Genomic DNA, 23654 nt, shown 5'->3' with positions numbered 1-23654 from the left:
TTCTTTAAAAGCTTCATAAAACACACAGTTCAGAGCCAGCAAGTACAGAACTGAAAGTACTGTTTGGCAAACATTTGGAAAAACACATGTTGATTACTACTGTAAGCAGGGGTTTCATGCAAAAACAGCCACATCAATTACACAGCAAAATATATTAGGAAAAGCACAAAAGAACTGACACTGTTAGAAGTGATGCATTTTAAGCAACATTACAAATTTGACTTAGGTGCACCTTGAAAAGGCTTCTCTGATCTAACGTTCACCTGATCTGTTGTGCCATTGAGTTGCACCTACCTGTTTCAGGCCGAGACTGACAAGCAGATATGCGACCAGATAATGTTTCACCTCCAGGGTTAATATACCTCAGGATAATGCGAAATAAGTAGAGGTTTGATTTTTCCACATTCAAAGTTATCCTCACTTCATTCTGAAAAATGGAAGTTAATAAACAAAAAAACAGCCGTAAAGTGCTGAATAGAGGAACAGTTAGAAGCCATGCAAGCACCATACTAAAGTCCTACAAGAAAAACACACATGCAGACAAGTATATACTGGAACGGCAATGCTGGTGTATGACAGAGGAAGACAGGCAAGCCTAGTGAGAAAATTAATTCACTTACAAGTATAATTAGTGCCAAAATGTTTTCCCTCAGCAACTGAGATCTTCCCTTTAGAGCTTTTTGAGCCCATGCTGACATAGCGGAGGACTAGGTGGAAGAGCTTAGGGGAAGCCACAGTGATAGGCACAACCACCTCTGGCTGGGAAAAATAAAAAGAAAGGGAAAAAGGAGGAAAGGAAAGTATATTATTTGTTACTAGCACCCAGAGAAAGAAAAACCATTTGGCAAAGACAAACTCCATAACAGAAAAGAAAGGCTCGGGCAGCTTACAAAAGCATATAGAACAAAACCTCCTGTGAAATAAAACTCTTGTTGAATAACAGCCTATCCAGAAAGACACAGAATGGCTGAATTAACGTGTGTGTTGATATTGCACCTTGATATATGGACAGTATTTTACTGTTATTCTCCCCTCCCATGCCATAAGGGAGGTGTATGGTATCGAGGGTTGTCTGTAATCCTTGCTTCCCAAGGAACAGGCCAGAGTCACTGACCCTAGTCTGAGATCACACGCAACACTCCACAGCATGCAGACATCTCAGACCATCGCTGCAACAACTTCTACTCCTCCACCAGATCCCTCGGTTTCTTAAAATGCAATACCATGCATAACTCTCTTTGCCCTGGGCCTGAATGGACACCTCTGGAGCCACGCAGTTCTCGAGCCCGCAGGAGGCTGCATTCATACAACCCCCATTATTTAGTCTGCAGAGCAACAGAATTGGCAGAGACATGTTCAAAGGTTGGTGGTGGATTAGGAAAAAACAGGATTGGTGCAACCTCAAGGGTTTGGCTTCCTTCTTCCCATCCAAAATCCTAAACCTCCCCTCATAATCCAACTCCCACCAGTTCACCCATCACAATCCACTCACTGTCCCTTTCCAAGATGCTTGCAGTACGGTGACCTCCCCACCACTGTGGTCCATTCTGCTTCCCCAAATGCACACAGGTTTTTTCTCTGTTCCATACATTTGAGAACGGACCACAAAGCCTCATTTTCTCTTACTCCTAAAAGCTACAATAAATGCAAGACTGCCAGCTCTCATATGCTGCTCTGAATGTATATTCCTCAATTCTGTCATCATCACCCCAGAGACCTCCACCTTCTTAATAGAAATGCAAAGCAGAAAGCAAAGACAGACATATGACAGATGGCAGGGCTGAGAGATCTACAGAGACTAGATAGCTAAAATCTAGGTGATTGCAGAAAGGCAGTGGACCAGAATGGAAAATACAGACAATTAGGGGAAGGATTTACAAGTATTGTTTTAAATGGAGAAGGACAGCTTCTGAAGGATACTACATGGATAAGACAGGCATTGAGGGAACAGTTGAAAAATAGATACAAACAAAAAAGAGAAGGCAAAAGAAATAAAGAAACATGCTTCAGGAGATTTATAAAAATGGTTTCTAAGCTTTTATGGAAAATCTAGAAGACACAGTGAAGGGAGAGAAAGAAGAGATATGTGAGGAATGAGGAAGAAAGAGATGTCGGTCCCTGGCTTTAAGCAAAGGCAGGGAGTGGGGAGAAATTATTCTTTGAGCTCTGTCACAAACTTAGGCAACTCTGGCCAGTGCTTTAAAATCTGAGCCTGACTGTCAGCTTCTCAGTCAATAATGAGACACTCATGTCAGCAGCATGACAGGGCACCAGTGACCTCCACTGAGGTCACACACAGTTTCTTTATTTCACATCAAAAATTTTTAATTGTTTTGAAATAGTTTCTGTTCACAAAAAGTTGTTACATTACCCTTTTGTGTGGTAGATATGGTAACACTACTTGTTTTCTACAAAATAAATGTCAGGAGGATTATTTCAGGGTCCTGCAAGACACAGAAACGCTATGTCAAAATCAGGAAAGTTCCTTGAAATGAAAAACGTGAGGCTATCTCAGTTATGCAAGGATCTAACTAAGGAGGGCCTGGAGCTGGCAATTACTTACATGAGTGAAAAGCTTTATCCAGGTAAGCAAAATAATGCACACTTTTAGCAAGATTAGAGACTAAGCCCTTTCACTACCTCTTTACAAAATGCTACTGAATATGAAATGCAAAAAGCAGCTGAATTAGAAAGCAGAAGTTAAGAAATCACAGCTACTGGAGAGTTGCCTTCATTTGTGAATGTGGAGTAGTTCTGAAGATCCAACAAATATGAGCTCTGGGATAAAAAAAACCCAAAAGAACAAAGAGGAAAGAGTGAAAAATGAAGAACAGAAAGGAAATCACTATGCTTGTGCAATGGTTATGTGCTTATGTCTCAGACTATAGAGATCCATTAGTCCTTGGACAACTTACAGGGGCTGGACACAACTATACCATAGTACTACTTTTAAGAAGAGTGAGAAAATCCCATTTATTGCTCAAATCTACTGTTTTAAAATCCTGGTTCATTTGCTAGCAGTTCCATCCAAAGTCAGACAGGTCCCTTCTCACACAGTTAGATTATGGTGACTTTCTTCCTGTGATTTACTTATTCTCTCTGCAGTTGTTTAGTTTATTTGTAGACTGTCATGAGACTAAAATATATGTTGCCAATATGCTCCTGCTAACAGCTTCTTTTATTGAATCACACATTTTCCTGTTTGCTATAACGTGAAGGTATCATTCCTAATAAAAGTTGGTGCCTTTCTCTTCTTTGTCTAATGTAAGCTGCAGGTGTAAGCAGATGTCAGTGACAGCACTGTGACGGTACATGAAGATCTTATGGACACAGACTGCCACGGAATTGTGTAACTCAAATTATTTAGCCAAGCATCATTCTTCTGCTGTTTCTGCTGTCCTTAGCATGACAAGAATTTCTGCACTTAGTATTATAGACTTTGAAGCTATTAGTTCTTTTCTTTACACCTATCGCAAAATGTGTATTTCTCACAAAAAAACCCTCAAAGAAGATTTCTGAAGAACACATATTTGCACAAGCAATGACTAACTTATAATAATACCAACGCTCACTAATCCAAACAGCGATACAGTGCCAAAGGGTTCAGATTAGTGAGACCTGTCCTTTTTCCTGGTTTCTCCATGACCTTGCACACAAATAGCAGTACCATAGAGACATACATACCATACACCTATATTTTCACCCCAAAGCCTTGAGCGAAATACTAGCTTACTTGTATAGAGGACATCTGGGCATATCCTCTCCAACTGAAGCTAGGAAATTCCTGAGGATCATAGCCAAACCGAATTTCCCTTCCCTTGACAGTAGTACCATCTTCAATCTCAAACTTCATGTGGTGCAGATCAGGGAAAAAATAGTTTTTTTCAGGCCTTTCAAGGAGGAGAAAAAACAACAAAGAATTACCAGTTGCTGTATGGTCTCCATCTAAGAGCATAAAGCAGTGGGAGGGAGGTGACTTTCTGGTGATTGAGGAATCCTGACAGCAGCTAATAAATTCAAGACAGCTGGTAAGATGGATGTAATGAGAATTCTCTTTCCAGAAGCTTTTACAGCTTACATACATTTTCTTATATACCTGTTGATAGATATATAGATACATATGCAATAGTATTGCAAAACAGGTATTGGTTATTTAAGGAAACAAGTTAAAAGATCTTATTAAAATAACAGAAGAAAACTGCCCAGCAAAATTAATATCAATAACTAATACAATTTATCAGCTTATTTATCAACAAATCCAGAACCTCACGTGAAAGGATAGCAAGGGAGTTGTGGGCAGTTTCAAAAGAACTGTGCTGAAGCATGAGCTATCGGGAGCTACAGCCAGACTCACTCCCGACAGTCCGTCCCCACGACGTGCGCCCTGCACTGGCAGCCACCCGAAGGCTCGGCACACGACGGGCTGAGGGATCCTCCAACATCACACCGGCAGCCTGTCACGCAAAGAGCAGAAGCCAAATATCTCATCAGAAAAAAAAGTGATAAAAGTTATCAGCAAACACACCACGCTTCCGCTAGTTAAACACCGTTAATGACTCGTTTCCTCCTTCCGGAGCCCTTCAGACTCCCCTCCCCTCAGACTCTTTCAAACACATGCTAACACACATGCATAAGCTGCAATTATTTCTGGCTTCCCATGTTTGTAGTTGTTTTCTTTATTTCTCCTTGGAATGTGACAAAAGCCACTTTTTAAAAAAAATCACAAGTAATAAGCCATGGCACATTACTAAATGCAGGACCACAGTTTTGCAGAACAGCCATTCAAACGTTTTGCTAATAAGTCAGAATTTCTAGAGCAATATCACGATGAATAATTATTAAACCCACCCCCCCAACCACTGCCCCCCAAAAACCCCAACTAACTTACAAAAATTGTAAGATGTTAATTTTTCAGAGTCTGGTATCCCAATATTTAATTTATCTTACAAATGTTGCACACAACAAGAACATATGTGTTCGTATAAAAGCATATGCATATTTTTAACCAATACTGGACAACAATATTGAATGACTTTCTACAGGAGACAGGACTTGTGGCACAAGCTAAAGGACACCTCTAGTAACGAGGTATAATATATCGTACTATGGAACAAGTATGTCTAGGCTAAAAATTTCAAGCTGAATTAAGATATTGAAAGTTCCTAAACATGTATTTACATCGTAGTGCAAAAGCATCCTGTTTTCTCAGACATGTTAAGCTCCTGTAACCTCACTGAAATCAAGGATAATTAAAGTATTTGACACTTTTGTGAAACCAGATCCTTTTCACTAGCTCCTTGGTTTGCACATTAGGCATGAAAGCTTGCTTTGATACAGTAGCCATTACTTTTAACTTTGCACATATTAAATGATTGTTAGAAGTACTTCAGTGCTTTAAAAATAAATCTCTTGCATCAACCATGGACAGGTGTAAGGCACACTGAAGTCAGTGAAAGTGCTTTCAATAATTTTAACAAACCTAAAGCTACAGTGGGGGGACAAAGAGGGGAGGGAACTGTTGAAGTAGCCCTACATCACTCAAAACAGATGGCAGAGCAAGTATCCTTCAGAAGAAGGACCACTTTCTCCACATCACAGCTACATCTGACTCTCTTCAAAACACATTGAACCCTGGGCTAAAGCAATACATGAACATACCTGCAAAAAAAAAAAAAAAAAAAATCAAGCTAGTATTTTTTGTAACATTTTAAGTTTTTATTGCAGCAGCAGACCTTAGAAAACTGCTGCGCAGAACAGACAGCTACCGCTCCTACAGGTAACGTTTGCAGGAACGTCAACCATCCCTGGCCCCACAACTGGGGAGGAGGAGTGAGAGGAGGAATGACTCAGTTATCTTATTTGATAACAGCTTCAGCGGCGCCTCATGGAACCTCACTGCAGAGATTTGACAGAGAAGCCTCAGGCAAGTGGGGAGAGGTGAAGGACAATGAACTCAAAGAGTAACACCTTTCCTCACGTCAGCGAGCCACAAAATGGCTGGGAACCACAGTGGTAACATCTGCCTTGTTCCTTCTCCCTTTGGAAGGGAACGGAGGCATTACACGGGTTACGAACGATTACAAGCAGTAGTGCAAAACTCTGTGCACGCGAGTTATTCAACAAATACATCCACATTTTAAAAGTACAACCTAGGGAATTCTAAAGACTTTTGTGCTAAGTGCAAATGTGCTACTAGATATGTCCTTTATTCATTTTACCTTGGCAGCCAAAATAATTCTTGTTTTCAAGAGCATAATAACCAGCTTCACAAGTGTCACAGGAATCCCCACAAACATTAGATTTGCAGTAACAATGCCCGTTTTCCTGTGAAGAAAACAATTTCATCAAAAATGTTTCACCACCTTCTCCGGAACTTTAATCTTTCAATACTTGGAATTCCCTCTAATTCTAAAGAGGAAAAACATTCTAACCTCAACAAAAAATATTATCAGGACATAACTTCTGTCATTTATTGTCTTCAATGAACAGACTAGAAAATACATAAACTCAAGATGATGAAAAATTCTCAGAACTTTTATACATCCCTAGGGTGTATAAAAATTCTGTATAAAACTGCTTCTTTGCTGTATAAAACCAGCCACTTTATGTGCAAAAGCAATAATCAGTACTAAGATTTCTACCTTACCAAATGTTACAACAATTTATCTTTACAAAAATCAGTTTCATTAATGTATTTCTTTTAATTTCACTTTACCTGCTGACATTCTCCGACTCCACTTAGAGTTCCACTCACATCACACTGGCATGCTGCACAGATGAAAAAAAAGACAGTCTGCATTTTGTCTTTTCAAGATACTTTACAGGAAAAAAAACCCCACCACCCTGAATCTGCAATTTTGAATCATAGTGCCAGAAGGTGGACTTTACTCTGCAAGGTTCAAGAATAGCAAATGGATACTAGCACAAGTTGAGAATGAAAAGTAAAGGAGAAAGAGTGAGAACTTCTGTATATGTGTGATTTACTGGTGTGTTTTGAAGTGTTCTAACTTGTGTTTAACACAATCAGTCTTGAGTTTGGATTTACAATTGTTTTCTTTCTTAGAAACATTCAGACAATTATTTCAAAACTGTGTCTCGCAGCCTGACTGGCACCTTCTATTCTGCAGTGCTACTTTGGGACCAGTTCAACTCTCCATATGAAATATAAATGAAGCAAATATGCAGAAAGGAGCTATGCTGACCTAGAGGTTTGGTGAAACCCAGTATTGACTCTGTGACTGAAGGCAGAGAAGATGAATTACATGAAAGGTGCAGTAATTAATCTTTGAGGAGATGTTTAGACTGTATAGTATTTAGAGATTTAGAGTCAAAGATGTAATGATCTAGGTATCAGCTCTAAGGCTACTCATCCTTTCTAGGTAGCTGTTGTGGTGGAACCTGTTGGAAAGGACATAGCTGGGGAGAAAAATACCTTTAAAGTTTTTTTACCTTTATCCTTTATTAAAAAGGATACTATCTGTCTGAAAAACACACACTCACTGTTAGCAAACACTGAAAATTGCAAACAGATTGGCATTATATGGACATAAACTATAACAGATTTGTCACACCCTGAAGCCACAAGAAGGCTTTTCACTCCTCTACAAGATAGGAGATGATAATAAATGAAAAAGCACCTTTTTCTTGAAACAATGAGCCAAATTCTGGTTTCAGTATTAAGGGCAGAAAACCCATCCCACTCCAGCAAAATTGCCATAGGGCCATATGAAGTACACACCATTGTAATTCAGAGCACACCTTGGTCCAGCACTAGCAAGCACTCATGAAATCATGGTCTAATTTCTAAAAGTAACTGCTGGTATCGTGGGTAATTTGGTGTTACAATTAAGTAGCATTAAAAACATGCTGTTAACAAGAGTTGTGAAAGTCACTGAGCACTGAAGATGGCAACAGTGAACAAAGATGACTTTCAAGAGAATTTAACACATAATGTAAGCCTAAGAAATATGTCATGAAGCCGTACCTGTACATCCCTCAGGGTTTTCTTTGGCCAGCTTCCAGTACAATGGTTTGCATTTACTACAGGTAGGACCTTCAACGTGCTGAAGACATTGACAATAGCCCTAATGACAGAAAAGAGTTAATATGGGTTCATCTGTTTCATAAAAAACATACTGCTCTTTAGTACTAAGAAAAAACTAATACTATTAACAGCTCAGGCAGGTTACTGACTTTTACAGAAGCATAGAAACTGAGGCTGATTCAGACTTCTTAGATTTTTCTGTCTCATACTATCAGCACAGGATTTTTCCACCCTGCGTATTTTTTCCATACCTAGTTTATTCTAAATGTCCCAATGGATGTACTTTCCAATTCTTTTATAGTCTTATTAGAACTGCTCTAAAAAGTTGCAAAAAAGTTTAAAAAACAAATTTCCTTTAAAATAATCATTAATTTTCATACTTACTCTTTCCTTTACTGGTGGAAGACAGCCATAGCTGTATACATGAGCCTAAATAGATACCTCTTCCATCTGTCAGACTTACCCTCTGCGTCTTCTTTGCTACACATTTAGCAATGATTGTGATTTCTGATAATATGCTACTACTAATAACCATCACTGTATTAATAACAATAGTAGTGGAACAGCAACAGTTACAAAGAGATAATAATTTTTTCAAGAATACTTTGATGCTGAAAAGGCCTGTTGCGACCCAGAACCAGAAAGTCTTTGAGACTTGCATAGGCTTATATGCATATCTGCATGTATATATTAGTGTTCCAGCACACCAAGAAGACATAAACAGTATGCATAGTCTATATACAAGAGATAAAAAAACCCCACCCTCAACAGCTAATTGCACTGGTATGATCAAAGAACAAAACACAAAGTTTATTTCCACTCTTACTCTGCAAATAAGCTTGTGCAATTCTTTCAGTCTAAGAGCAGGCTTCAGGACTTGAGCAATGAAGTGAATGTGTTCAGCAAAGGCACATGAATTATTAACACGTACCGTTAGCTGCAGCAGTAGAATACTTACGGAATGAGAACCAACACTACCTGAAGGGTCACATTCACTGTTGACACCTTTATGAAATTAAAAAAAAAACCACATTGAAAGATCTTTTGAAAACAGAGCTGCAGAATGTAGTAGTACAGAAGTACAATGCAGCAGGTAACAGTATGAAAGGGCTATTTAACACGGTTACCTTGGAGGGACTCAAACACTTTAAACTTCAAGACCAGCAGAAGACTTTAATAGTGATTTTTCAATGTGTGTTTAGCCCGGTTTAGACTATGCAAAGGTTTGGTACACAAAGTAGTCACTTGGAAAACTATAGCACTAACCTACAGAACTGAGAGATGTTTTCTTAAAGTTGCTGTGCCATCGTCTAAAAAAGGTTTTAATCTTATAGTTCACTTCATGAAATAACATACAGAATGACAAATAAGCTCATCTAATACGTGCTCCTGGTGTGTCCCTCCCTCCCCATGCTTCAGGGGGTTTCTATAAAAGTTTGCACACAGCAGAGTGCCCTGGAGTACCCTGCAATAGAAACGGGGGCAATTCAAATCAGAATGGAGGATTTTTCCCTCAGAAACATTACCTTTGCAGTTGGGGAAACTGTCAGCTGCAGAAAGGCATCTGTCGCACTGTCGCCCCGTGATGCCCGTTTGACACTCGCACTGCCCCGACGTGGGATCACACGTGCCGTGCTGGGAACCGTCGGGAGAGCAGCGGCAAGCTACGTAACAACAAACATAGACAGCGGTGGGAGGGTTCACCCTGTAGGTACCAAGCAACAACCTTCCAAATCTTTAGTACTGTAGAGGTTTTGAATACTATTTGTCTAGAGTGTCCTTCACTTTTACTTCCAATAAACAGCTCACAAGGTCCTCCTATAACTCGCAGGGTCCTCACCCCTGCTTGGAACCTATGAGTTTCAGGTGACCTGTACCAACTTGACATTGTTTTCTTTGTTCTTAACAGAAACAGGTAGGATTATCTGGAACCGCAATAAATCTCTCTTCCTCAACTTCTTTGTCCCATCCTAAGAGCAGGCTTGGTTTTGGCTTTCTCCTTTCTTGATCTTCCCATGGTTACAGAAAGCACAGGGCAAATTCTGTAATTAGACCTGCACTTAAAAATATGATGGCAAAATACAGAATATAAAATTGTATGCCCATCACACCTTTAGAGGTGAGGGCAAAGGAAGCCAGAAGCAAGCTTTGAAATACACCATGCAACAGTCTTACTGCTTCAGATTCCTGCGTAAGGTCTCAGTTGTGCAATGATCTACATACACAGGGTCAATAAGAATAGTGCTACAAAAAAACCAATGCTGCTGCAGCCCAGGGGACTAATCTTTGCTCAGATAGAGTCTAAGGGTGAAATGGTTAATGACAATTATTTTAGTAAAGTAGTAGCCAGTCTCCTAAAGAGAGAGGACAAACCTGCCAGATTATTTTTTGCTGTGGTTGTGGTGATTAGTAATGGCAGAATTCTGAGGATACATTCCTTCTTTAGCACTAATAATCTTTTGATTTCTAGGAAAGAGCAGTCCTGTTCATGATGACCAAGTAGCTTGCTGATTTTAGTGATAGAGAGCAGGTTTCCCTCTGCTTGATGTGAAAAACCTACACACGTTCTAAGCCTAATCAACTGATCCACATGGGCAGGAAAAATTGTTGATATGATGGAAGATTTGCAGAGTTAAGCCCTTCTAGACTAGGATTTATGCTGTAACCTTGGCACATGTCAAGAGCACACACTAACGCACTTACTTAAAAGTTTACAGGACAGTGTATCAAATATTAGAAGCCCAAACCAGTTGAAACATAGCTTATGTTCTGTAATTTGAGTGAGCCAGAACACATAAAGGTAAATTCCCATTGCACAGCCTAAGCTTTAGATTCCATATTTTAAAAGAGAGATACAAGTGCACCAAGGCCAAACATTGCCATGCTCACATTAATCCAACTAGCACAGGAACAGCGGTGATGTGCCAGGCAGGACTACCAGAGTGTGTGCCTGCCAGGAAGCCTGGCCACTGCCTGGATCTTCAGTGTCACTGTTGCCAGCTTTGGATGGAACAGAACTATCATGGTTACATAGATAGTTTTACATGGAAATATATTTGAGAAAGTTTATTTTCTTCTCTATTGCAGAAATAAGAAGGGAACCCCAGTAAAAGGAGCAAAGGCATTTACTCACGCAAGCAGCTGGGATAGCTGTAATAACCTGGAGCGCACTGGTCACATCTAAGTCCAGCATAGTTGCTACGGCACAGACACTGACCTCTAGGACCACATGTATTCTCCACTGAGCCGACAGCATCACAGTTACATTCTGCATAGAGAAAAATAAATAATAATTATCCTGACAGATACATGTCTCAACCAGCAGTTATTTAAAACAGAATTTGCCAAAAAAGTTACCTTTGAATGTAAAGCAATCATGAGGTAAAACCATAATTTTACCACCAAAAATAATTATCCTGAAATAGATGCTTATACTGTAATTGCATCCTCAACCATTGATAATCAGGTTCTTACTGCAATTCTATAATGTACAGTTTAGAGATTTAGTTTGATGCCTCGCAAAATACACGTGTAAGGGACAGAAATCCATCTTACGATGAAAAGAATGTCACATGAGAGAAGTACTTAACATCTTTAAAAAAATAACCTCTGAGAAACAGCATCTACAAAGCTAGGCTAGGTCTAATGGCTAACAACACACTTATTAGTAATGATGCACAAGCACAAGTTCATGGTGCACAAATAAATGATGCACAAGGTAAAAACTGCTGACATCTTAATTTCACAAGCTGGCAAGCAGTGAATTGCAGGAATCTGCATGTAATACATAAGGCACGTTGTCAGACTATAACAAAAGCTATTGTCAGACTATAACAACAAACTTCTCTTGGAGTTATCACTATTTTATGCTAACAGTTCTATCACAGATAAGACATGCTATTTTATTGAAACAATGCTGGATGTTACACAGGGTCACACTTTATAGGTACATGAATGGGAGCCCATCTGGGAATCCCAGCTGCCCAAGGTACAAGCCAACGTGTTGCAGTTAATCACTTGGATTTTATGACTGACAGAAATGGCTGACCAACGGAAGTATAAAACAAACACTGTCTTTCCATTCCATGTTCATGTTCCTGGTTACCCCTTTCGGTTCCTCTTTCTGCTGCAGCCAAGGACATCTGACTTTGCTGTGTTTACTTCAAAGACGCCTGGAAAGACGCAGGGCTTGCTAGGAAGTTAGTATAAGAGGAATACAAATACTGAAGCTTCCAAAAACATCACCTACACTAGAGTCCACCCCCAGCTGAGCATTATATTGCATTCTCTCCTCATTTTAATAATACTGATTTGTTTAAAAGCTTTATTTTGATATCACTCCTATTGAATAAAGCTTCTATTGAGTTCAATAAAGCAAGACCAGAGAGATCAGTTCTAGCTGCAGCAGCCAAAAAGTTATAGATCTACCTTCCTTCTAAAGATGACAACTCCAAACAGGAGTTGCAGGCTGGGCTGCTCACTTTCCACCACAGTTTGCAGCATGATACGTTAGTTTAAGTTTAAACCTGTGGCAGCTTATTTTAACAGAACAAGTTGTGAACTGCAGCAGTTTTGAGTAATCCCACTGACTGTGTTTTCAATTCTTTTTATCTGTCTTTTACAATTTCTTTTTGCATGCTCTTTTAAGGTCTTACGTCTCTTTTCAGCTTTTGGTGTTGAAAGTTCAAACGTATTCAATATGGGTTTGATTTGCTTTAATATTGCTACCTGATCAAGTTCTAAGAAAAAAAAAATATGGTTAGAGTATTTTAAAACCACTGAACAGCATGTACCAACACAGAATCCTGATTTTATGTTTCTCATTAAAAAACGTTCATCTACTCCAGACCATAAAACACAGTCACGTGGTATTTCTTTATTCCACCCATTGTGTTTGGTAACACAACATAATATATCCTTGCAAGGGCATAAAGGAGTCTGCTGTCTATTCATAGGATGTAAACAAGTACGTAAGCCCAAAAGGAAAAGGACTGCTATAGCCAACAACCAAAAATAATGAGAGAGAAGAAAGTAAATCGTAACGTTCTATATGAATCTTGCTAAGCTGTACAGGAAAGTATATACTAGAACTCAGCAATACCCTATATTCTTTCTCACTGTAAAATTCACTAAGGATTAAGGGCCTCTCTCTCACTCACTGCAAAGGCAGACGAAACCTAGGAGCCAGATCGGACTTGATGGATTCCTCATACACACCCAAAACCATTATGATATTCAAGGTTATACTTCATCAGTGCTGATCAATTTTCCTCTCTTGTAAAAGGCAGGCTAGTCCTTGGTGGCAGGTACACTGGTGAAGCCCTGTGGAGATCATTTATGTTTCATGATTACATGAACAGAGGTTGGCTCTGCGCCTGTTGTATGATCTTAAAGTGAGTGAGAAATCACTGTGAAGGGCAAAATGGGAGCTTCTCATTTTCAGATTTACAGGACACACCTTTTACAAGGTACCAGAAGAAGACCCTCTGCTAAAGTAAATTAGTGCTTCGCAGCTCCACTATGCCAGTTCCGTAGCAGTCAAGCATGCTCTGTTGTTGTAGGTCTCCATGTGACAACAGCTTTCAGATCCTTTGGTTATCCGTAAGACAGCTGTGTTGACTGAGGCTATATCAAACCGTCTGACCATGCAAAAAAAAGCCTGTCAGAAAAAGACTATATAATTCTTTCCTACTATGGAAACATGCCTGGAGTTAGTGCTTGGAGAATGAGAACGTATGAGGATTTCACTGTAGAGAACAAGAGTCCCTTGCTCATTTATTGCTGTGAACATTGCTTCAGCCACTGCAAAAAGGGTATCTGAAAAGCACTCCAGTCTGCCTGTTCGGGGGCCTCTTTGATGCTGTACATGCGACCGGCAGCCTTACCTGGACAGGCAGGGAAAGAGTGGTGGCCAGGCTGACAGCTGTCACACTGAAGTCCAGCCACCCCAGAGCGACAAAGACACATCCCGAGAAAATCGCAGACTTCAGGCTGGGTACCCGCCACATTACATTCGCACACTGCAAACAAGAAAAGACATTTCAGAGGCAGCCTCTGCACAGGCTCTCTTCTTTTATCTTTCTTTAAATAAAAAAAAAAAAAGAAGAGAAAAAGCAACTCCCTGACGCTCAACAGGACCCAAATCCTCCCATCAGATTTGATTCACAACAGCTTTTATTGATTGCCCACATCAGTAGTAATTCAGTATCGAGAGAGACATTAATGGAAGAGCAAAAGAGTCTGGCTCAAAGTGACTACTGGGTCCGGTATCAGTGTTGCAGCGCTACACTTAGCCTGTCCCCACTCAGAGTCTGATTTATTGATGCCAAGTGGTATGCCAGCTATTGAAAGTAGTTCCATCCTTTTTTAAGACTAAAATGAAACAATTTATGGTTTTGATTTACAATCTCAGGTGGGAGGCGTTAATAAAATGCCTAAAAAGACAGTGCAGAGATGGTTAATAAAGTTTAAAACCAGTCAGTTTTCTAGTATTGATTAGAAAGGGCAGCCTGGCGCATCAAGTGAGGTTGCAAACTCAAATTAAACACAAATATTTTTTTTTAAAAACAAGGATAAGTAACAGAAATATTCCCAAAGGTATTCTAAATTTCATCATTGTTACTAAATCCAACTCCAGACTGGAGTCTGACAGCTACATCACACAGCAGATGGCAATGAAGAAAACAGGGGCATTTTTAAATAGAAATCTCCCCTCATCATGTTTTTCTTCTTCTTCTTCGATTTCTGTGAGTTTTGGGAGAGACCCTTATGAACACATCTCCGTGGCAAAAGAATTTCATCCCTCAGTATAAAACTTGGGTCTGTATTTTGGATACACTTGCTGAAACGGAATGTTTGGCTTACCCTGGCAGAAGGGGTAATGAAAATACCCAGGTGCACAGGTATCACAGGAAAACCCCTGAAATCCAGTCTGACATCTGCACTGTCCAGTATGTACATCGCAGTCACCGCCCAGCACTCCTGCACCGTGACACTGGCATGCTGAAGAGCACATTTGTAAAGAAAATATTTGTGGCATTACAATCTTAAAGTTCCTGTTTCACTTGGAAGCCGAAGGCTGGCATTTATGCCAGCGCGCAGGCTCCAAGCATCAAAGAAACTACGGCACTTACACAGACACTGGGGGCCAAAATACCCTGGTTTGCAGCCATCTTCGAGTTACAAAAGGAAAGGGAAAGAAAGAAAGGAACAAAGTTAGTGCATAAAATCATGCAACTCCTCGTATTTTGCAGAGAAAAACAGATCAGTGCTTAGTAATTATTACTCTTGAACCGACGAAATTATCTGTATGACCCTTAAACGCAAAACTCATTTAAAAAAATAATAATCTGTAATAGAGCTTAGTCTGTCAGCGCAAATTTACAACTTCTACAGACACAGAAGCTTCCACTTAGAGGCAGCTGCCTTTCTTATGCCTTCAGACTCAGATGCTACTCAATGAAAATATAAATAGCTCAAGATCTGTTTTCTCCTGTTCATTTTTATTCATTTTACTTTGGAGCTTTCTTTCTTCTTCTTTTTAAAAATATACGATAGAAGGGGATATACGACAGAGCACACCCAGAGGTCTGCCAGGGCAATTATTTTGGATGCTGGACGAAGGAGATAAGTGGTACAGGAGTCTGAGGCTTTGTGGGCTGTGACGCAACTGCAGACACTTTCAAGAAAACAATTGGGACTTGTAAATACATACATGGATTTGTACTGTCTGCTTATATCTAAGTGTCTGCTACATTCACAGACAAAAACACTTTTTCATTTTCATAAACTCCAGTTCTATTAAAGCTATTAGAAATAAAGGGGAAGAATGTTGATTTTAGGATACAAAAAAGGGTTTGAGGTTTTTTTAAAGTTATTAATCCTGAAGTATGTATGTGCTTATGCACTAGCTGTGATGATGTCTCCATTCTGCAGGATAATAATATATACTAAAAAGTATAAGCCCACTGAGGGAATAATTGTATGGATTTCAGGCAGCTTTGCAGTGGGCTAAATAAGAAATATGTAGCTCACTCAGAAATCAAAGTCCTTCACTGCCAAGGGCAATGTACAATTTGCCAGGTGCAAGGGGACAGTCCAGAAGCAGAGGCCAGTTAGCCTTAAGGAAGAGATTTACACCGCAATGCAGCTGACAAGTTGTACATGTCAGAAAGTCTTGATGGATATGTTCATAAGAGCACCAAACAAGACGGTCAGCCTCTTCTGCAGATGTTTGCCGGAGGCTGGTCAAATATATTTTGATCCATAACTCTTCCTGAAACTAGCCTACTAAACTGTTTAATACAAACATGACAGTAAAATGAACTTCTGGCAAGAATAAAAGCTCTCTGAAAGACAAATACCAACAGTGGCAAAATTACTACATAAATCTCCATGAAAGACCAGGCACCACCAAAACAGCGAACAATAGCAACACAGGGAAAAACAGTGAAATGGGGGGCCGGGGTGGGGGTGGGGGGACCACCAAGAACTTGCCGATTATGTCGCCAGCCATAGCATCTCTTGGATTGGGAGAAGTAAAAGGATATACAGGAATACCTTTAAAACAAAAGAAACAGTGAAGTGTATTTGAAACAGACACATTTATTTCATTATGACAAACAATGAAGTCATCTCCTGTCAATACAGAGAGCATGATATTCGCATGACTCTAGTAACCAACTTTGGCTTAGTTTTCTTTCAGTTAGGAACAGGATAAGAAACATTTTACTTTTGATCTCCAATTCAGGTACAGACATCCCTTCTCAAAAGAACAGTATGAAAGCCCAGACACCATTTGGAAATGCTACCAGGTTGCTTCCCTGCTTCCTACCCTTTTGTACAGAAAGCTTTCTCATGCTAGACAGTGTTATGAGAGCTATCTAGGGAGCTCCGTATTTATTTCACGTTTTCTGCTTCCAGCTGAAGGTCCATCTCCTGCTATTTAGCATTATCACTCGCTGCCTGAACTGCCAGAATTCATGACGTGTGTGGTACATCTGAGGAGCTTTTTATCTGAGAATCTTTCCAAAGTTGATGAGCTACAAACATCAGTGGGACTTAGAACAAGGTCCACCTGAGCTGAACTTACTTAAAAATGTTGGATTACAAACAAGAGGATACATGAGGTGTCATAATCTAGAATGCACTGTACAGAGAGGATTTATTCTAACAGAGCCATTGAATTCAAACAACATTCAATTTTTTACAGTTTTTTTCCTTTGTTTTGTATTATTTCCTTCTTCCATTTTTATCATGGTACTTCTCTTTTAGTCAGACCTCAAATCTTGCCCCAGAACAACACCTGTTTTAGTAACTGCCAGAAACATACTTCTCCTGAGGGCACAAATCATCCCACTGATGCATTTTTAGAATCCGATCATGGAGCTTTTATGTGGCAAACACAATCCTGATGTTGCATTTTCTTCCCAGGTATTTTATATATAATTTGTTTATGGGGAAAGCATTTAATTTTCTGAATTCCCAGCACTTAATATGAATGTCCTTATTTTAAAGTAAAAATCTAATTTTCAATTAATCAATTGCATTAGATAAATGGAAGCACTCAGCAGTTTTGTGTCACATCATTTTTTCTAATGTGTTTATTTTCTTTGGATTTACAAACAGCTTTCCTTCAACCACTTCTTAAAAAAATCTGAAAAAACCTGGAACCCTTTCTTCAACAACATATCTGCACCTACCCACAGTCCAGCAAAAAGAAGAGAGCATAGCTGAGAGCCTTAAGCTCTGCCAGGAGGACCTTTCCAACATTACACAGGCACTATTTTAGAATTACTCTTATTTATGTTAGAATAATCTTTATTTATTTTAGAATCCTCTGCAAGCCCACAAGCTTTGTTTATCAGGGATGCAAGTTCCAAATCCTAGGAGGTGTCAAGGAGAACACATAACCATTTTCTCCCCTCTCTCTCACTACAGTCATGTTCCATTTCCCAGTCCAAGCGGTCTTTATGCCTAAAGACCCTGAGATACGTTTGAACAATTTGTCCAGGGCTTTAGAACTGAAATTCATGACTTACGGAGACATAGGCGGTAGCCTCGCTGAAGATGTCTTAAATTAACTCAGAATTGTGAGAATGCAGCACAATCTATTTGATTTTCAAGTAAACATTGTTTTGTAAAGTAAACAAGACTCTCTTCAGTATTATGACAATTGATTTATGAGAACATGTAAACATGTGAAGCTGAAATGCCAGATGTTTTAACCAAGTCAAGTGTCATGAAAACAGCTAATTCTTTAATGAGCATTTAAAATAAAGGAAGAGAGTCATTTTTATTTGCATACTTACGGACACAAAATGGATAATCATAGAATCCATCAGCACAGCGTTCACAGTTTTCTCCCTGGAAATTCTGCTTACAGAAACAGCGGCCAGACCCTTCCTCACAGCCCTCTGCACGCTCCGAGTTACAACTGCAGGCTAAGTAAGTATCAGCAATTAGGCACTTTTTGGAAAATAGTTAATTTGCCTTTTACAGCAGTGTACTATGGCATTATAATAGCATCACATTCGCAGTTGTGTATGTCTCATTATTTAAAGAATTAACATTTGCATACTGTCTCATATTTTCCAAGTACTCTATATCACCAATTAATATTTGTGATATCCCTTAGAAGTAAGGCCTATATTATTTTCTTAGTCTTTAATTTTTTTTAATTCAGAAAGCTGCATGTTATACTCCACAGCACTGCAGCAACTATCTTTTCTGTGGCTTCTGCTCATCTCTCTCCGAGGTCTAGGCTAAGTACCACGCTCCATCCACCTTCCCTTATACATCACGTGCAACATTACGGCAGCACACCACAGTTCTGTTGACTTTCCATTCATTTCAATACCCAAATACAGCAAACCATAGTTTCCTCCTACCTGTCACAAGGCTCCGTCAGCCTGTGTGTAATCCAACTCTTATCTCTTGCCTATACTCAGTTCTTCCTTTTTAAATGTTATATTAGTAATTATCCTATTGCATTATTTATTAGATGTTAGGTTCAGCATTGCATAAAGCAGGAGTAGTGAACCTCGCGACCTTTTGAGCTATAGAATAAAATTTTTACGTGACCAAGAGCCAAAGGATACCTCACATGTACATCAGAGAGCTAAGAGAAGCAAGGTCATGGGGGTAGGAGATGAGAGTGGCTTCCTAGAACTCATGCCAGCTCACTGTGGGGTATGTAGCAGCACCCCAGGCTTACGTGACCCTATCTCCTCAGCAGCCTTTTCTGCCTTACTTCCTCCTATTGTCCTGCTGCTGGTCTGAAGCTTTAGGCTCATATGACACATAAGTTAAGAAGCGTGTAAAAGGGTCTAAAGCAACACAGAAAGTCATTTGCAGTTGCTCTCCAACATCTTTTGGCCACTCTTTCATTTTTCCTCCCCAAAAGAGGCATCCCTTGCCATTATAGCAAAAAAAAACCCCAAGCCACTACCATGAGAAGATGCTTAATGGAGAAGGACTCACGTATACAGCCATCAGGAGCTCTCGCTGGAACACCATAAGGACGATAGTAACCTCCTGCACACTTCTCACAGTTAATACCAGCTGTGTTATGCTGTGCAAAATAAAACAAAAGGAGAATATGAGATAAAAAGGGGAACTTGGAAGAATTAACATACAATAAAATCCTTTACACTGTTTCTATAGGATCAGCACAGGAAAAAAGTAGAATATGACTGCAATAAAGACAGCATTCATCATTTGCTGTTCTTTAATCACCTGTTCTGTACAGATTTCTTTATCATTATATTCTCACATAAAGCAGATGAATTTTATCTTTAAAGCATGATAAAAAAGAGCTGTTTTAACAAAAAAAAATTAAATCTAGGAAAAAAAATCCGTTTTCTCTATCATGATATTTGTCTCTTTTCATACTATTTTCTTATCATAACGTATACACTGTTCAAGCAAATGCATCATTCATTTTTCCTCATACTATATATTGCTTTTCTGAATACCCTATGTCTAAGATTGTGCAGCAAAGCTCTGCCCCGCGGTGATGCAGCAGGAGCACACAGCAGTGGTGGCACATACCAGTTGAGTAAATCACAGTCACGAGGCATCCTGGCGAGCTCGTAGTCTCTTGAGCAGGGAACTGGAGAGGGAAGCTTTGTCCTGGAGCAACCAAAGCAGCTTCCCCCAGCTCCCACTCACTGTTTAGTTCCTCCTTAGGGAGTGTTGCAATTCAGGGCTGAGCAGGGACCCAGCATTTAGCGGAAGGACTGGTGGGGCAGTTCATGAGCAGGGCACCCAGGAGGCTGCTGGGGCTGCTGCTCGTGGTTGGCGCTCTCAGTTTGCGCAGCAGTTTTGGGTTCTGCTTCCAGCTCTGCTGGGAGCCTCCTTAGCATCTTCAGATCTGAGCTACTGCTGGGAAAGGCTGATGCTAGATCAGGGAGGGTGATGCTCACATCGCACAGTGGACGGAGACACAGCAGTTGTTGCAGCACTTAGCATTGCAGGAGAACAGAGGGGCCCAGCATCTCTGCTCAAGGCTGTGCAGGGCTACTTGGACATTGCGCAGCGTTGGTCTCAACACACTGCAGGGCATATTCTTCAGAGACTACTGGTGCTAACTCCTGTGACACATCAGAGTCTCCACCCCAGACAGCTCCAGGAGGTGGATGCCACTGTCCAGGTCTGAGGCTATAGAGAGTGCCTGGGCCTCTCCCTGGGGCTCGGGGCAGGTGATGAACCTGTGCAGAGCTTGAGGGTAAGGGTCAGAGGACAGACCAGCACAGCTGATATTGCAGTAGGTGTCTGTTACCTGAGCAAGAAGGCAAATGAAGCCTTCATTAGGGAACTAGACAAAGCTTTGTTACTCACAGATGACTTTAACCACCTGAGTATCTGCCAGAAGGGCAATGCACCTGGGTGCAAGCAATCCAGAAGTTATTTCGAATGTATCAAAGACAATTTCTGGATGTAGAGGTTCATGAACCAGTTAGGGGAGATGCTCCATTCAAACTGACACCCTCTACCAAGGAAGAACATGTGAAGGTTGAGGGCAGCCTTGGCTGCAGTGACCCCAAGACTGTGGATTTTAAGCTGCTGAGACAAGTAAGCAAGACACATAGCAGAATTACAGTCCTGGGCTTCAGAAAAGCATATTTTGGCTTGTTCAGGTATCTGCTTGGCGAGATCCTGTGTGAAACTGCCCTGGAGGGGAAAGTGGACCAGGACACCTAGTTGATTCTCACGCGCAGCCTCCTTAGAACAAGAACAGTGCTTTCCAATGTGCCGAAAGTCAAGCAAGTATGGCAGAAGGCCAGCACAGATAAATACAGAGCTCCTGATTCATCTCAAACTCAAAAAGAACGTACATGGAAGGTGGAAGCAGGGACAGGCTACTTGGTGGCAATACAAAGACACTGCCCACACATGTAGGAGTGGAGTTAGGAAAGCCAAAGCTTAGCTAGAGTTAAAACTAACAAGGGAAGTGAAGTGCAAGAAGACAGGTTTCTAGGAGTACCTCAGCAGCAAAAGAAAAGATAATGGGAGTAGGGGCCCATTGCTCAGTGGGGAAGGAGATCCAGTGAGCAAATCGTCTTAGAACACACGAAGGACAGGAAGGTAATTGGACGTATTCAACGTAAATTTACCTAGGGCAAAGTATGCCAAATCAACCTCATTGATCTCTGTGGTAAGATGACTGGTGATGTGGACAAGGGGCAAGCAGAGCCACCAAGATGGTGAGGGACTAAAGCACATGACATCCAAGAAGAGGGTGAGACAGCTGTGTCTCTCCAGCATTAAGAAGAAAAGGGAGAACTTACTGCCATGTACAACTGCCTGATCAGAGGATACAGAAGGGATGGAGCCAGACTCTTCTCAGAGGTGCACAGCAATTGGATGACAGGAAACAGGCACAGATTGGAACTTGGAAAATTCCAATTAGGTATTAGGGTAAAAAATTTATCATGAAGGTGGTCAAACACTGAAACAGGTTGCCGTGAGTGGTTGTGCAATCTCCGCCCTTGGAGGTGTTCAAGGCTTGACTGAACAAGTCCCTGAGCAACGTGATCTAATTAGACCTGCTCTGAGTAGGGGGTTGGACTAAGTGATTTCCAGAGCTCCCTTATTATCAGACTCTAAAGAAACTGAATCTATCTTTGTATGCAACATTTCAATTCTATCACTTCTTTGTTCAGGCATCCATTCCTAACACTTTTTTCCCTGACACAAACAGAAAAAGTAAATTAAAATCCATATGCTTTATCCATGAAAAAAAATGCTATAATTAGATTTATGGTAAACTCATTTAATCCAGCATAACTTCCACAAAATTAGGTTACAAACAATTAATATCAGTCATATAACCAGGACTCATAGATTTAGATTAATTTTGCTCTTTTCTATCCTGGAAGCAATATAAGAGAAGTGTTCTTTCATGAACAAAGAGCTGACAGGAAGGACCAACATGATAAATCTTACCAGACTTCATGAACAAAGTTCTGCACAAAAATGTAAATTCGAAGACAAAGAACATTTCTTCTACTCATGCTAGTAAAAATTACTCTCTTCTGACTGCCTTTTGCACATTATCTGATTATATTGTGGCAATAAGATGGAAAATATACCCTATAAATGTTACTGGTTATTTCCTTTTTTTTTTGTTGTTCCTTAAATACAGCTATATTTTTAAATGCACAGCATGGTAATATATAAATCATGATGCATAGGTTTCATAGGAACATAGGCTTGATGATAATTTTCCCTCTGAATTACATTCTGGTCAGCTGCTTGTCATCGTACTTCAGATGACTTGACAACAAAAGGAAGACAGACTTCCAAATAAGTCTGGCTGTATTGAACCCTGAGATCACTGAACCAATGAATAATTCAGGTTGTAAGGGACGTCAGGAGGTCAGGTGGTTCAGTCCCACTCAAAGCAGAGATAAGTCCAAGATTAGATCAAGTTGATCAGAGCCTTGTGTGATCTTTCCTGATAGTAATTAGCCAGAGTAGAACAAAAGTTACTCAGGATGAGAGACATTCTTTCTCTTTCCAAGAACACGTTACCCATTTATGACAGATACAGTGTAAAGTCTCTGATTCCAAACATACATTTGTTGATTCAATCCCACTGAGCCTGTAAGACAGTTATGGGGCTGGAGCATGTGACATCTAAGGACAAACTGAGAGAATGGCTTTGGCTGGCTTGGAGAGGAGATGTTCAAGGAGGGTAGAGGTACCTAGTGGCAGTTTTCCTCTACCTAAGAGTGGGTCACACAGAAGACAGAGCCAACTCTTCTCAGACATGCACAGCAAAAGGACAAATGCCAACTGTCACAAGTTGCAATTGGGGAAATTCCTACTGAATAGTAACAAAAATCTCTTTACCATGAGAGCAATTAAGTGCTGTAAAAGATTACCCAGAGTCTGTGTAATCTGCATCCTCGGAAGTTTTCAAAACTCAGCTGGACGTTTCTCAGTGCAACCTGATATAGCTTTGCATCTAGCCTTGGTGTGAGTGGAGCACCAGTCTAGCTGACTTCCAAAAGTCCCTTCTATGATTCTGTGCTTTTTCAATACCTATAAGCTTCCTTCTTGGTATAGCCTATGCCCTCCTTTACTTCTGCCGACGAGGGAGAAC

General features: G+C 40.3%; 1 protein-coding gene across 1 annotated transcript in view; it reads right to left on the bottom strand.

The window, feature by feature from the left end:
• LAMA3 (laminin subunit alpha 3) overlaps positions 1-23654 on the bottom strand; it is a 121207-nt gene that overhangs the window by 67654 nt on the left and 29899 nt on the right. Inside the window, exons 9-23 of the mRNA XM_069779178.1 lie at positions 19526-19616; positions 18355-18486; positions 16544-16603; positions 15178-15222; positions 14909-15046; positions 13930-14064; positions 11178-11312; positions 9571-9708; positions 9003-9049; positions 7985-8084; positions 6716-6768; positions 6219-6324; positions 4355-4454; positions 3734-3890; positions 295-427 (exon numbers count right to left, since the gene is read on the bottom strand). Of these exons, the coding sequence (XP_069635279.1) occupies positions 295-427; positions 3734-3890; positions 4355-4454; positions 6219-6324; positions 6716-6768; positions 7985-8084; positions 9003-9049; positions 9571-9708; positions 11178-11312; positions 13930-14064; positions 14909-15046; positions 15178-15222; positions 16544-16603; positions 18355-18486; positions 19526-19616 (1570 nt within the window). The remainder of the gene's footprint in view (positions 1-294; positions 428-3733; positions 3891-4354; positions 4455-6218; positions 6325-6715; positions 6769-7984; positions 8085-9002; positions 9050-9570; positions 9709-11177; positions 11313-13929; positions 14065-14908; positions 15047-15177; positions 15223-16543; positions 16604-18354; positions 18487-19525; positions 19617-23654) is intronic.

Source organism: Haliaeetus albicilla, chromosome 3 (genome assembly GCF_947461875.1).
Source record: "Haliaeetus albicilla chromosome 3, bHalAlb1.1, whole genome shotgun sequence".
NCBI lineage: Eukaryota > Metazoa > Chordata > Aves > Accipitriformes > Accipitridae > Haliaeetus > Haliaeetus albicilla.
Note: the sequence above shows the minus strand (reverse complement) of the source record. Positions and strands in the feature narration are given on the sequence as shown.